The sequence below is a fragment of the Carica papaya genome, chromosome 5, assembly GCF_054855325.1.
Source record: "Carica papaya isolate Zhongbai chromosome 5, ASM5485532v1, whole genome shotgun sequence".
NCBI lineage: Eukaryota > Viridiplantae > Streptophyta > Magnoliopsida > Brassicales > Caricaceae > Carica > Carica papaya.
Window position 1 is genome coordinate 7,211,812 of NC_142313.1, and position 16,547 is coordinate 7,228,358.

The 16,547-nt window shown below is 35.2% G+C and overlaps 1 protein-coding gene and 1 non-coding gene across 4 annotated transcripts; one reads left to right on the forward strand and one right to left on the reverse strand.

The window, feature by feature from the left end:
- Window positions 1-6,050: 6,050 nt before the first annotated feature.
- On the reverse strand, window positions 6,051-6,134 carry TRNAL-CAA (transfer RNA leucine (anticodon CAA)). The gene has a single exon. It is a non-coding gene; the product is annotated as a tRNA-Leu (tRNA).
- Window positions 6,135-7,279: 1,145 nt separating this feature from the next.
- On the forward strand, window positions 7,280-16,313 carry LOC110820961 (U11/U12 small nuclear ribonucleoprotein). Of its 3 annotated transcripts, none has more exons than XM_022050610.2 (10): window positions 7,280-7,445; window positions 7,690-7,823; window positions 8,882-9,035; window positions 9,170-9,503; window positions 9,609-9,692; window positions 13,946-14,011; window positions 14,795-14,867; window positions 15,125-15,504; window positions 15,695-15,735; window positions 16,045-16,313. In XM_022050610.2, exons 3-10 carry the CDS (start codon window positions 8,884-8,886, stop codon window positions 16,124-16,126), a joined length of 1,212 nt encoding a protein of 403 aa, XP_021906302.2. In that variant the 5' UTR covers window positions 7,280-7,445; window positions 7,690-7,823; window positions 8,882-8,883; the 3' UTR covers window positions 16,127-16,313. The 3 variants fall into 3 exon arrangements, with proteins under 3 accessions (XP_021906302.2, XP_021906303.2, XP_021906301.2); XM_022050611.2 differs by having other exon boundaries at window positions 7,702-7,823; XM_022050609.2 differs by lacking the exon at window positions 7,690-7,823.
- The last annotated feature ends 234 nt before the right edge of the window (window positions 16,314-16,547 follow it).

The following is a 16,547-nucleotide window of genomic DNA, read 5'->3' on the forward strand; positions in this document are numbered from 1 at the left end:
TCTCCCCATACAAATAATGGTGTCAAGTCTTCAAAGCGTGGATAATTGCGGCAAGTTCTAAGTCATGGGCGGGGTAGTTTTTCTTATGACTCTTCAACTGACTGGACCCATAGGTTATGACCTTCCCATGCTGCATCAAAATACAACTCAACCCTAGGTAGGAGGCATCACTGTAAACTGTATATCTACTCGATCCGCTCGGTAAGGCTAACACAGGTGCGGTAGTTAACCGTCTCTTTAGTTCTGAAAAGCTTTTCTCACAGTTTTCGTTCCACTCAAACTTGACGTTCTTCTTTATGAGCCGAATAAAAGAAGCAGTTAGACTAGAAAACCTTTTCACAAACCTGTGATAATTATCTGTCATCCCTAGAAAGCTACGAATTTTCTTAACCGAGATCAATTTTTTCTATCAGAGCACTGTTTCAACTTTTTCAGAGTTCATTGAAACTCCATCCTTTGATATGATGTGTCTTAGGAAGATAGTCTACTTAAGCTAGAATCCACGCTTATTCAACTTTGCATACAACTTCTTCTTCCTAAGAACCTGCAAAACCTGAGTCAGATGGTGAACGTGTTCCTCTCAGCTCTTTGAATAGATCAAAATATCATTGATGAACACAATGACAAACTGATTTAGGAATTATCTGAAAATCCTATTCATCAAGTCTATGAACATGGCTGGAGCATTAGTTAGTCCAAATGGCATGACCAGGAACTCATAGTGTCCGTAACTGGTTCGAAAGGCCGTTTTGATAATATCTTCTGCCCTGATTTTTACCTGATAATAATCTGAACGCAGATCTATCTTGGAGAATACTTGGGCACCCTGCAACTGATCAAATAGGTCATCGATCTTGGGGAGGGGATACTTGTTCTTGATCATGACCCTGTTCAGACCTCTGTAATCAATACATAACCTCAACATCTCATCTCCCTTTCTTACAAATGTGACTCTGGCACCCCAAGGGCACACACTATGTCGGATGAATCCACTGTCCTGCAATTCAATGATTTGTTTCTTTAGTTACTCTATCTCAATGCGGGTCATGCGGTAAGGAACAATCGAAATAGGCTGGGTGTCTGGCTGAAGGTCTATGGTAAATTTAACTTCTCTGTCTACTAGCAATCCAAGTAGTTCATCCAAAAACACATCTAAAAAGTTTCGGACTATCAGAATCTCTTGAATACAAATTTCTTTCTTAGGTTTGTCTAGTTAGAGAAAACAGCGGGGTTAAAGTACTTGATAATAAGAAAATTTGTCATGAGGGAACAAATGTTAAATGATTTTATTAATTTTTAAATGACTCCTCATTAGAGGGGTTGAATACAATCTTCTTGCTAAAACAATCTATAATCGCGTGATACGCTGCTAGTTAGTTCATTCCTAAAATTACATCAAAGTCCCTCGTATCAATTTTTATTAGATCCACACTCAACTTCATATCTGCTATATCTATGATATAAGCCCTGTATACAACCTCTCTCAGTAGTGTCCTACTTAAGGAGTAGACACAAACAACACAAAATCAAGTTTTTTAGGTAATACATCTAATTTTAATACAAAAACATGTGAAACAAATGAATGCGATGCACCAGTATCAATCAAGACATGAGTAAGATAGTTACAGATAGTGTACATACCCTGTACCATGTCCGGATTGGCTTCTGCATCCTGCTGAGTGAGATTGTAAGCCCTGTCTTGGATAGGAGGTATGGTCTGGTTCTGGTTCCTCAAGTACTCCCTTGCATAATGTTGGGCGCTACCACATATGCGGCATGTGTTGTTGAGGCGATAGCAGAGTCGGTCCTTATGATCCTTGCCAAAATGTTGACAGATTTTGCCACGTCCTACTGCTGGAACCTGAGGGGGAGCCTGAGTCATCAACCTAGGTCTCTTGTTATATTGAACAGGTGCAGTAGGTGCTGGTTTGCAGTGTGGGGCTGAGAACCTGAGGTTCCTTGCTGCTTGAGGGAATGTGCGAAGGCTCCTCTCCATTAACTGTACATTGACCAGAACAACCGAATAAGTACTGAGCTCAAACATAAGCAACTGTGGTTTGATATCAGGACGGAGACCCCGCTTAAACCTTCTAGCCTTCATCCATCATGCTCTCAGGAGAATATCGACCCAACTCTAGGAACTTGCGAGCATATTCTGATACAGTTATGTCTGCCTGGACCAAGTGTGCAAACTCCATCTCCTTCAGATGTTGGAGATGCTCTGCGAGGTACTATACATGCTAGGTTGTTAGGAACTGTTCCCAAGTGACTAGAAATGGCAGGGTGGTCTGTTTGAGTTGCCACCAGCGGTCTACTTCTCCCACTAGCATGTAGGTAGCAAGGATGACCTTCTCTTCGGAAATCACCCTGAGGGTCTTGAAGGCATTCTCTGTCTCAGCTTACCATAATTCGGTCTCTTGAAAGGATGATCCCTCTCCAAAAATAGATGGATTTAGTCTTTTATACATTTTTATGTAACTTGGGTCCATCATGAGAGAAGCTGGGTCCCGTGGATGAGGGACTGAACTATGCTGAGGATGGACTGGATGACCCTGTAGTGGTACTTGATGATACAGCGGAGGCACCGGATCATACTATAGTGGTGTCGGGTGATGCAGTGGCTGGAGCACCGGATCATACTATGGTGGTGCTGGGTGATACTGTGGAGGAGCAGGGTCATATCGGGGTGGATTGGGATTCTTTCGCTGCAGGAGTAGCTCAACTTGTGGCAGCATAGGAGGGTTAGGTAGCTCCCTCCTTTCCTCCCAGGCCTGCTGGGCAGCAATGAGTCTCTCCATCATCTCAAATAATCGATCAACATCCTCTCTAAGTGAACCCTCCCGGGCTGCTCGGTTTAGTGGAATTCTTCCTCTCCTCATCTATCTATACCTACATTTCACAAGGAACGATTGAGTGATAATTCATTATTTTTGGTGTTTTCTAAGAGTTTTATGTAAGGAATGGGTCCAGGAAACACGACTCTGATACTAACTATAACGACCCCGAAATGTCTAAAGAAAATAAATTATGAATTTAGTAAGTAAAATAAATAGTTCAAAGTTTGCATTCCTTACATATAAATTTAAAGTCCCAAATAGTGCTATGAGAATTACCTTTTTGAAGGAAATACAAAAAAATTAAGGAAATAAACAGAAAATAAATAAAACTGGTATCCTACTCGCAACCCTCTTGTAAATTGAGCTCTGGATCCTGATCCTTTTGATCTGAAATTGTTAAATAAGAAATGAGCTACACTAATCCAGTAAGAATATCACATTACTCACCGATACATAAATAAAAGTTGGTAGAAAATTAAAACAACTAATGGAGCACTTAATTAAACAAATGCATTTATTAATAATAAAACTATTTATCGTCCACTTACCGCAGTAAGATTTATAAAACAACCTATAAAGACAATAACATAACACTTATCATGATTTCATATGCAATCGATAACATGCACACATTATAAATCCATATTCAATAAATCAAACAACAACTGTCCATTTCCATCAGTCTGCTGGTATCCATGGGGATTCATAAGGATGTCCTTGCTACGCATGAACCCTTTCATTTAACATTATTAATTAACGGACCATTTCCATACCTCGTCCGGTATGAGTGCTAAATTATCAAGTCTTGATACCCCGTTCGGTATGAGACAACATTCACGGTAGGGTTCCCTATTGTAGCCGATCTGTCCACCATCTCCCAGAATATCCAGTAAGGCTAGCATTTCATCCATTCAATTAATCACACAATTTTCTGTTTTTCTTTAGTCTTCATCTTCTAATTCAACTGTAATCATATAAACAAACAAACATGCATTAGGGAATGCAATCATATCTCAATTTTCTAATCTAACAATAGTCACGTAAGGCAGCAATACATGCATTCAAAATCATAAAATCGATAAATCAGATATTATTAGGCATTCAAACTGTAAAATAAATCGACAGAAATCAATAGAGAATAATTTTCAATTCTTACTCCATTAGTAACCCGTAATTAATTATAGATATTTTTTAAAAGGTACAAAATATTGTATTATTGTTAATTTGACTTCAATTCCATAACAAAGAATAGGGTGAGAGATTCTTACTCAATTTGACGAAAAACTAAACTGTTGGCTGTGCCTATTGACAGTCCCCGGGTTCTCTGATTTTTTTTTTTGAGAATTAAAACGCGCTTTAAGTACTTACAAATATCTCAAAAAATCCAAAGTAGTCTCGGGGCCCATTTTTGGCCAATTCCAGAATTCTAGCACGGCAGCTCCGTCATGCTCCAGCGATGGTACGGCCACCCGCAGCGGCGGTCCACCTCGAGTCGGCTGTTTTCGACCGATTTTACATCAATCTCTGCAAGAAAACACGTTAAGGGATCTCACTTGGCCCAAAAAACACAAAAAATCGATGCGGCGGCTCCTCCGGCTCATGTTGCAGTTGGGTGTTCTGCTCTGGTCAACCTGTAGAGAAGAAAACAGTGATCATAATGGTGGAAAAATTATGCGGAACTGTAATCGGGAAAGGCCTCATCGAAGGCATTTTATGAAATTTTCCGCGGCGGTGCTGTCGGACCTTGTTTGCAGTATTTAGCCAATTGGTCAGTCCTTTTGCTCTGATTTGGCCATAGGGGTGTTTAAAATTAAATTCGAGTAAATAAAATTTTTTTTACCTCTTTTGGCGATCGGAAAGGGCTCCGGCGCAACGGCGGGTGGCGGTGGCCTTCTTCCCGGCGACTGGATCTTCTTCTCCGGCGAGAGGGGTCTGGCGGCTAGGGTTAGAGTTTGGTGTGAATGAGATTATTTATACTCGTCCTCTTTTAATCTGGACCGTCCATCGCGTTTGATCTGAACCGTCCGATGCGATTAAATAGATAGTGAATCTGGGTAGTTCATCGCGATCCAATTTAAACCGTCCGATCGCGTTTAAATAGAGAACAGATCTGGGCCATCGGTGCACGGGTATGCGAATCGCCCGCGTGGCATCGTATCAGCGTCTGTTGCCACACGGTGCATTCTGGTTTGTTATGACTGCTGACTGGGCATCCCACGTGGCACAAATTCTCTAAATTGCATTTTAACCTCTAGTTTCTGATTTTTTTTTTCAAAAATACATTCAAAACCTAAATGTTTACCACCTTTTCTTAAAATTGTTTTCAATTTCATCATCTATTAAATTTCCTTCATTTTTAAATTAAAATAAAAAATTATATTTATAAATTAATTTTAAATTACTTTAAAATTAAATTTGGATGTTACAATTATGGTTATATATTTCTACCTTAATTTCTATGTTCTCTTATTTTTTTGTTCTTTTTTAACTGTCTATAAAATAATTTATTTTTTACTAATCGTTTTCCATCAATAACTATATTGTTTGACATGATTTTCGAAAAAATATTAGTAGGAAAATCTCATTTGATGTTGAAAATTTTAATTTTTTACACTAACTTTGTTATCTTTTTGGTGACCCGCATGACTAATAAGATCAAAACCTCATTTATCTTAGAAAAATAGAAAGACATAACCAACTCACGTAAAATGATAGCTTATTATCTTTCTCCTTGAAGCTCCTTTCATCAATTGAAAGAACTAACTTTATGCAATGTTCATTAATATTGTTCTTTAATATGAAAAATTTATGTTGATGTGGCTAGTTTAATGATTTATAACATGTCATGGAAGTACAAAATTCTAATAACTATTAACACACAATTCATCCTTCAAACTCGAAAATAACTTAGATTTTAGGTCTAAAATTTTATTTAATATATTTGAATTCGGTTTGAATTTAGCTTGAATAAAAAATCTACGTATGAAAAATATTATTCATGTACGATTTATCCCGAACAATAAGTTATAATTAGAATGAATAAATTTGTATTCCTATTATATAGAAATAAATATTTAATTTAACTAAAAGATGTAATCAAGTGTTTGAGAAAATCAAAATATAGTTTTCTTTTTTATTTCATAAAAAAGCAGAAATCAATAAATGGGTCTTAGCTCGGTCCATTGAAATAAGAGGAAAATTAAACTGATAAAATGTCAGAAGTGGGATTTGAACCCACGCCCTCTCACGAGGACCAGAACTTGAGTCTGGCGCCTTAGACCACTCGGCCATCCTGACTTGATGCTTGAGGTTATTAAATAATTAATATATATTCGCACGCATTTAATATTTGTTTCAAGTTCATTATTTGAATGTATTACAAAATTCAAGAATTTATAATTAACAATAAAAAAAATATTAAAAATAATAAATAACGAAAACTTTAATGCTCAAGATCTGTATGGAACCATAAATTATAATTTTTAGAATCTCCTTCAAGCTTGGATTTACGATTTGTAATCTTGTTGGTTTTATTGTGTGTGTTTTTGCTAATACTACGTTTATTATGCTATATCATATACATATACATATACATATACATATAATATCCGTCTCTCTACATATATTTTTATGTCACATTATTTATAGATTAAAATAAAATTCATATTATTTTGTGTTAATTGATTGAGTACAATTTGATGCATTTTCATATATTTTTAATTTTTACAACCAAAAACATACATCTTATACTCCAGTTCATTAAATTTTTGCATATAATTTTTTGTTTAGGAATATAACTATTAATATTTTCTGTGTAATATTTATAATTATTTTGTATTAAATTCAAATATATATTTTTTTATCTTGTGACAATTATGAGAACAAATTTCCCCTATTAGAAGAGAGGAAAAAGTTGTTCTATATTTTTATATTGTTATATTTTTAGTAAAATTACTTTTAACATAAAAATAATATAGTATTTAGTAATCTTATTATAAATAGTACTTTTATATAGAGTTTGTATTATATTTAATTAAATATGTCATGATGTTAATGATAAATATTAAAATAATAAAATTAGATAACACTAAAATAATTTAAATTATTTTTAAAAAATTATTTTATCCAATATATTAGTTATAAATATTATTGTTCAACTTTAAAATGAAAATTATTTAAGTAATTTATAATAAATATAAAATTATTAGTAACAAGTTAATATTATCTCTTTATTTTTTAAAAAAATATTATATAATAAATTAATGAACATCAAAATTAATAATATACTATAAAATATTTATTTGATTTTATCTTATATTTTTTTACCTAAAGACACTTTGGTTTTACCAGTGAAAAAAAGGAAGGGTACAGCTAAATCAGCTGAAAGATAAAAAAGAATTACCAGCTATGACCGAATAAATTAATTATCAGATATCCAGTTTATACTTAAATTCGCTTCGGGTATGTGGGAGGGGAGGCAAAACAGGGAAGAATAACAGAGAGGATGGTGAGTGGAAAGAAAAAGGAGTGGGTTCGGGGTGAGTTCTTCAGCTCTCTATGACTATAGACCTGTAGCTGTGATCAGAATCTGTGTTCGTCGTTGCTGCGGTAAATTTCAAATCCTTTGATTCGTGAAATGAGCTGTTGATTTTCTTGATTCGATGATTCTTTAATGTTTTCTTCTTTCATCATTCCCGGCTCTTTTGCCGGTAGAAGTTGTATGTTAATGAGATGTTCGGCGATATTGCTGACTAAACAGCTTGAGTAGTATAAATTGATGAAGATGTTTTTTGTGAGTGAAATAAGCCATGTAGGTGATGGTTTACGAATTGAAAAATTGTTTGATTGACAGACTGAATACCAGGTGTTTGCTGAAATGTCCCATCATCTTTTGTTGAGCCTCGCTGCTCTTCCATGATCTCTGTAAACATGGAGCTCTTAGTGTGCTATATCTTCCTTTACCAATCTTGTTCGTATTCAGCTATGGTGGGTATTCTGAGAATGACACGAATATATCTACAGGGAGTTAATTGGGTTGATTTAAGTAACGATCTTAAGAAATGCTATTTACTCATATGATATTAGTAGTGAATTCATTGATAAAAAATATGAAAGAAATTTTAAAGTTCATTAAAATGCGCAAAATGATTTTTTCTCTAACAATAGGCTCTGAAATTGGAAAAATGTTGAAATTGCTTAATTGAGATGGTAAAAATGATAATCCAGTTTGGTTAAAAATATTTGTGGTAATGGAAGTTTTAGTGATCTTAGTTCATAGTTCAAAGGTAATTTCTCTTTTATTTATTTATTTATTAAGAGACATGTGCATTCTGAAGGTATTCATCAAAGTTTAGTTGGTTCAATGCTTTGAATTTTAGGCATTATCTTAGGGCTTAATATTTAAAGATCAAAATCTTACTGGGGAGAATTTAGCGAATACTAAAAAATATAAACATCTTTCAGTGAGTTTAAGTTTCTTTTTGAGTCCTTAGTGTCTGGTTATCAATACAACTCTAATTAATTAATCTATATCACATGACAGGCTTGTCTAAATTGTTTGGACCCATTTCTTTAACATTGATTGCTAATTTTGGTGTTTGTTTTAGTCTTCAATGCATCAGTAGCAACTCCTAAATATCTTTAAACTTCAGAGCATCTTGACATCGCAGCTGTGACCGCCACAGGGTAATTATTGCTGACATTGTGCCAGTTAATAATCCTCAATGGTCACTAAGCCTGCACCACCATTTTGCTTTCTTAGGGTTTGGAAAGAAACAAAGTTCTCTCTTTTTTCTTTTTTTGAGAATAGAACCAAAATCTTGTTTTGAGAAACATGTTTTTGTATTATTTGAAGTTCTGTTATGGAACTAGAATGTCATTTTTGGTATTGGTAGCTGCCAAACAGTGGGTTTTGGTTCTAATGAGTGAATAAAGAAACCTTAGAATCTGGAGAATCATTGAATTTTCTCAACTCTCCAATTATTTTCTGATCAGTCTCTATTTTTTTTTATTATATTTTTTATTTTTTAAATAATCTCTTGCAGTGATGAATCCTGTTCGTTCTCAATCTACCACTCCTCCTCCATGGTTTCCAATGTTACCTCCGGACCCACCAAGATCAAGAGCCTTTTGGGACACCACAAACACGCGACATCAGCTAGTGCAATTACAAGATACTCTTAGTCTTGCAAAAGCAATGTAAGTTGTTTTTGTTACTATTCAGAAGAATATTTATTGAAGTATATACCATTTGAGATCAGCTATGGCTTGTTTGGGCTGTTTATGGTTTTTGTTTGTTAAACGTTGTAGTAATATTGTCTTATCCTCAACAGGCAGAAAGAGTTGGAGGCACTGATGATAATTAAAGATGCCAAAGGGTCTCTGGAGGATATAGAAAATGGTCCTTCTGTTTCAGGGGTTCTAAAATATTTGGAAAATAGGAATATGAGTTTGGAGTCCCAAGACTCATTTTCACTGGAAGCAGCAAACTCTTTGTTGTGTAAACTTAGGGCTCAGCTGGAGTCCTTTAGATATATTGTTGATGAAAGGAGCCCATGGGAGGAGAAATCAGCAGTGGTTAAGCTTGGGAATAAAATGCAAAAGTCCAAGCGGAATAAACTTTGGAGGAAAAGAAAGCGGAAACGCATTGCAGAAATGCTTGCAAAGGTGGTTTTTTTATGTTTTTTCAGGCAAATATACTTGAGCCATCTCACTCTCAGCATATGTTTGAAAGTTGCTTGTTTTGTTGGCCTGCCTTTATTTTGACTTTAGGAGCATGAACGTTTCAACCAAGCTGATCAAGAAGCTGATGAGTGGAGGGCTAGGGAGATTGCCAAGGATATAGCAAATCGCAAGGTGTTGTGTTACATTATGAGTTGCAGTGTTTTAAATATTGCTGTTTCTTGTTGGCTGTCCTTGGCTCTAGAAACAAGTGAATTTTTTATTCCTCAGTTCTCCTATATAATGCAATAGTATAAACTGATTTTGGCTGGAAGCTGATAGAAAACCCTTTATGTTAAGGGTGCTATTTTTTTGGCTTAATTAGTGAATTTGTGCCTAAAATTAGCATTAGCTCAAAAAATGTCTCCTAGTTTTCTTATAAAACTTAAAATTAAGCTATAAATTAAATTCTGGGCAAAATATCTTGAGAATTTGGAAAATTACATTCCATATCACTTCCCATACAACTGGCCAGTGACACAAACCAACAAGAGTGGCTTGAACTGCAGCTCAGTCCCTATGATCTAGTTATCCAGATTTGTTGGCAGCCTAGCCAGCAAGATCTGGCCATGCAATATCGTGGAATTGGCCAAATCGGATGGTCAGCTCTGCAACTCTCTGGCTGAAATGACTCCTAGAGTCATCTAACTCTCAGACAACAGAAGTCACAGACACCACTCACACAGATGGCATGGCCAGTGCTGGTCACCTGACCTCCAGATGCTCATTTAACCATCACTGTCTTCAACAACAGTGACACAATCAAACACAAGAATTGGTGCAGAAACTCAGCAAGCACTGGTCTTCTGGGTTGCATGATGGGCATTGGTCAGCAGTGCTAAGCCCCAGTATAAGGATGGGCTCTAGCATGGTGTGGGTCGTTCGATAGGCATTGGTTTGTGAGATAGGTTGTAACAACCCGAACCCCCATTCAGAGTTTAGATCACATCCCACTATGTAATGACAAATAATTTATGAAAATATCTTGTGCAACAAATATTTAAGGATTTAAAAGTACATCTCTTACATAACTTAGTTTTAAAATATCCAAAATTCCTTACACTTATCTAAACCCTAAAATAAATACTTACTATAAAAAATAAATAATTTTAATTACTGTCTGAATTGAAGTGAGATGAAGTGAAACGATCTCCTAGCAATATCTCATTATTTAGGAGCAGGGTCCTGAATGTTTTGATATAGAAAGAATAATGAATTGGGTGAGTTACACCATCTTAATAAGGATATGAAAACTAAATAACGTAATGACTTGTCGAAGTGTTATAGAAAATAATAAAACAGTCGATTGAATATTTATTTTAATAAAACCAGCTTTAAACTTAGAAACATGCTTAATTTTCTTCACTTCATGTCCTTATTCCTCTGATGTAGAGTTTTTATTATTGCTTTTCATCGCAATTTCATTCTCTTTTATAATTACCATCACATTAAATTAAATTTATATTCAACACTTCATTTACATTCATAAATACCGTTAACCATATCAGATACGTATTTAGATAGTTTCTATTTCCAAAAACAATACCATCAGTTCACACTAGATTTGTATCCAAGTATAGCACACACTTCAAATCAACCACTTTTCATTTTCACTTAAAAGTTGAAACTCTATTCACTTTTACATTTCATCGGCCGATGCCGTTTTGACCGGTACCATTAGGACCCATAAGGATCCCCTCTATCTATGGATACTTAACATTTCTATAACAATAATTGATTATCCTCATACCCTATTTGGTAATGAGTGTCACAATGATAGACCGTCTTCATACCCTGTCTGGTATAAGCGTCATTAAACCATCAACCGTCTTTAATACTCCGTCCGGTATGAGCGTCGCAAATATAGATCGTCTCCATAGCTCGTCCGATATGAACAATATTGAACCAATGACCATCTCCAATACTCTTTTCAGTATGGGTGCCACCAAACTATTTTTTAACCCCATCCAGTATGGGACTTCTCAGGCATGTCCGACTGATTACGTATCCACAATAGGGTTCGCTACATACACATACACACACACCCCACTCGCACAAGCAACTATAAACGGTCTTTCCTGTGGATCGACCCATTAGGTATATCAACCCACCACGGCATGCAAAACCCCAAACAACTAAAACAAATATGCATAATCAATTATATACCAACACTGCACAAAATCAATTAAATCATCACTATCGGCATCTTACACAAAGTTAAATTCAAAATTTCAATCGTTCCTAGGTGATCTAAAGACCAAACTTTGATTAAACAATTACGGAGAGGGTTAAGATATCCTTAGTTCAAAATATAAGCCAAAACTGTCGCTTTTTTACTGTCATTAAACACGGCTTAGCTTTACACTCCTTGGTTCTACATTTCTCAACGGAGTCGATTTTTTTATTCGTCGGCATGGCAGCCTTGCTCCGCCGTCTCTTTCTCTTCTCCAGGCAGATATGCTGTAGGCCTCTCTCTCTCTCTGTCTCTCTCTCTCTTCTTTTCTGATCCAATGGAGGCTAGGTTTTCCTTTTGAGGTGGCTGAAAAGAGAGATTACATATGGAGTTTTTTGGTGATTTTGGACCATTGGATCTCAACATCAAATCTTGACCGTCCGATTCTTTTGGGTTGTTACATAGGCACCAGTCTGCTGCCTGCATCATGACAGATACCATCCCTGTGAAGGCACTGGTAGCACTTACCACAAGTTAATTGTCTGATAGGAACCAATTGTGCTACCAGGCATTGGTTGACCTGACCTAGTTTATTTCTTATAGATTATTCTTATTCATGTTTTAAAATTATATTATTATATTCATGATTGATGCGTTTAAAAAGAATATGATGACTGAATCATATCTTTGTTGTTATATTAACAAATCATATCTTTGTTGTTATTTATATTGCATTGTGGCTAGACTGAAGTCACAATTTTTGAAGACTGTTTTCTTCCTTTTCAGCTCATATGGGGGACATTAACATGTTTGGCCTTCCTATGGGCTAAGGCTCATGGCCATTTACCCAGAAATTAGGGAGCTATATTGCATTAATTTTTTCATTTTGATGTTTTAAAGTTTTGGCCTTCACAAATCAGACTATAGGAGAATATCTTATCCTCTGGCATTGTATTTTCTCTCTTCATTTCCTTAACAACATTTGGTTGTGGCCCTTACTCATGGATTGCATTATGAGATGATCCATAATGAATTCAGTGGGTAGGATAACATTTTTCTTTGATTTTCTGCCTTTACATATCTCCAAAAGTTAAAGAAATAATTAGGGCTTATTGGGTAGAGAGAATCCTTCAATCTCTATAGTAGCAAAGTACTCTTCATTCAAGAATAAATTCAGACATCCTGCTGTTTTTCTCCCCCCAGTAGAGACTATATACAAAGAAGATAGGTAATTCTGTAATTTCCAGAATTACTTAAACTATCCATGTCTTACGATAGATTTATTTCCCACCCTAATACATACTTACCACTTAATTAAGCACACTTTCATAAAAATTACATAATAATATTTAACCTAACAGCCATGACTTATTTCCTCATTGCTAAGAAAGTAAATCTATCCATGATCTTGTAATAAATGTTTAAAATCCATCTATGATCTTCTTTGATTTTTTCCATATGTGAATATACTCTTTTAGGAAAATATGATATTGACTTGGAAACTTCGAAAAATATGATCTTGATTATCCCTTGATGGATTTCTAAAATTCCTTGATCATGATTTCTTTTTTGCCACTTGAGAAATATACGAAGTAAAAAAGGAAATTTTCCTTCTAGAGAGAAAAATCTCTCTTTTTCCCCATGGCTGAGGAGAGATTTCCCATGGGCTTTTAACTTCTTTAGGGGTTGTTTCCTTTCTTAACTTGGTTGGTTGCTTGAATAGTCCAAGCCATCCATGCTCACATCACTAATGCTCATAGATAAACAATTACACAAGATTATTCATTTTTATTCCTACTTTGATAAACCTTAGGGTAAGGAATTATTTTGCCCCTAACACATTTATTTTTCGAGCAGAAAAAAAACAAACTTCATATTTATTCTTTTACCCTTATGGGTAATTTTACTTTTTTAAACTTTCTACACTACATTTCTTACAAACTCAGCCGTAAATCATGCTACATGTAAACAATAAAAGTTGCATAAGACTTGGCGCAAGGCATGTCTTATTTGGAGACAACTAGTGGAGGAGATTGCTTCTGAAATCTGAATAATGTCTAACACTGTCCTGCATTCTCTATCAACTTATCTAATTGTCTCATCAGATAGCTTGTATAATTGTTCATCATGGTTATTGAAACAGTTCTGCATGCAGTTGGGATGAGTTGCTGTTCTTGCCATGTTTCATTTTATAAGTGAGGTTTGTTATTTGCAGGTCGAAAAGATGAAGGAAATTGCAAAGATCAAAGCAAAAGAAGAGAGAAAGAGGCTGGAATCTGAGGTTACTAATAACTTTATTTTCACGCCTTAAATTCTTAATGAGTTGGAAGTACTAATTCGATTTGAAATTCTCTCATTTATTTTATGCATAAACACCAAGGTTTATTTGCACAAGACAATGTTAAAGAGTCGGCCTATATTTTACCCTTTTCTTGGACTTCTTCAAGCATTGATGCCATGGTTAACATTTTTTCTATGTATTCATTTAAATTAAATTTAGAAGTCACTAAATTTCATTTTGCTTGTAAAGTCCAATGTGGGAACTTGAGGACATATTCTATTTCTCCCCATTGGGTATACTTTGCCTCATGTCCATAATTTTGATCCAATGTCACCAAATGGAAAGTGCTGATGTTTGTTATTCCTGTGATTGCTATTAACTGGAACATGTGCCATCTCAAGTATAAGAACATCTGGTTAGCCTAATAACTCTGATGCTGGTGGTGGTTATCCAGCTGACTTCACTGAAGAATACAATTAAGTAAGCCATAGAATGCAATGCTATATCAGATTCAAACACTCCCTGAAATGTCATGGCCTTTGTTTGAAAAAGAACAGAAAAGCTTGTGTCCAAATCATGCCATGTTTACCCTGTCATTTTCTTAACTCTTTTTTTTTTTGTTTTCAACAATGATACACATCTTTGTATAAACATGTAAGAGTTCAGAAAATAAATGCTCCAAATAGTTTTCTACAATTAAACAAGACCTGATACACTTTGTTTATTTTGCTTTTGCCCCCTATAGTCTCTTGACCTTTTTATACACAATGTATGTTATTTCAGCTTGAGCTCGTTTTAATTGTGGAAAAGTTGCATGAGTTGCGGTCCCTAAGAATCCAAAAATTGAAGAAGCAAGGTACATTAGTATTTTTTGTACTTCGTTTACTGTTCTTGCTTGTTTTTGTTACTATTTCCTATTGGTTTTTGGTTTTACTTTCTCCTGTGTTTCCTTTCAGGAAAATGGAACTATCTAACTTCTGAGGCTTTGTTTCTAGCAATGAGATCATATAAATGGAATTTTCATACAAGTGCATGGATGCATTTCTGATGTCTGATGTGTAATGTTAGACAAGCTCAACAGAAACTAATGGTAGTCTAGAAATTATAATACAGGTCATTTTCTCCCGGAGGAAGATGACAAGTTTCTTGAGAGAGTTCGAGTTGCAGTTGAGGAAGAGGAGCGCCAAGCTCTGGCAGCAGCGGACACAGATGCTGCAAAGGATGCCATTGCAACAGCTGAGGAATCTAGGAAAACCATCCAGAATCAAGGAGTTGTCTCAAGAGATCTGACGATTGAAAATGATGGAGTCAAGGAACCAGAAGATAAAATAGCTAAAACTGAGGAGACTGATGCAATCACTGTTAAGGAATCTGAAAAAAAAGGATTCGAAGGACAGAGTTTTACCAGAGCATATGATTCTGTAGCAAACTTACCAATTGAGTTTTATCACTATTATCATGGCAGCAATCATGACATGGGCACACTTATAGAGGTGATTTCAGCTTATTTTTCTCAAATTCTATTCACTTTCCTGTTATGTGTATTTTCCTTTGTCCTCTGCTAACTGGCAGCAAAAGACTGAATAGTTTTTATGTAATAGTTGATGCATATGTTATCATGGTCCCATTCAATCTTCGATTTCTAGATACTCATTTACTCGAGTCTTTCTATCCCTCATGCAGGTTAGGAGAACATGGGATGCGTATATCAGACCAGGAGGAAGGTAATGTTAAAATCCCTCCTTTTCTTGTGTACTGCTCATTCATTTTGACAAACTACCAATGTCCAATTTCGATTTTGAGAAGGAAAGCTCATCAATTCAATAATGTAAAGCTCTATTTTAGCTTGCCTCTGGACAGTGACTAGGCGGGGCTTTATTTTTGTGTTTTTCTTTTCAAGATTAGCTCATATCTTCTTCATGACTTCCCAAAGAGTACATCCCTTCCTCCTCAATCCCCAACATCAGGATAATATAATAATCAGTTTGGATATTGCTGCAAAAATGTATTGATTATGTTGAATTTGGCTGCAGCCGCATACCAGGGCACTGGGTTCAGCCACCACCTCCAGCGGATGAGATATGGGCATCCTACCTAGTGAGACCTAAAGAATAACCTTGGTGGCAGTTTTGACTGTAAAAGACAGTGGTGCTGTATGTTTTGCTTTCAATATGGAGTGATTTTTTGTGTCCAATGTTTTAGTTTGATTAGGATGCTTGTTTTGTATCTGACATTGCAAGAATGCAGGATCCAAACATCTATACACTACCTTTCTGAATGTATTTACATACTTTTGAGCAAAGTTTAACTGGATAAATTTCAGTGATAATTAATTAATGTACAGTAATATCAATAATTGAATGATAAAAATACAGGATTATAATAGTAAAATTTTTTTACGTTTGAATGATGGTATATTAATGTATGTTAATAACGTATTTTTATTTAAATAATAGAATGGTATGAATGTATTTTTAATTAAATTATTAATTTATCCTTACATATTATATGTAATAGTAAATGATATAAAAAAAAT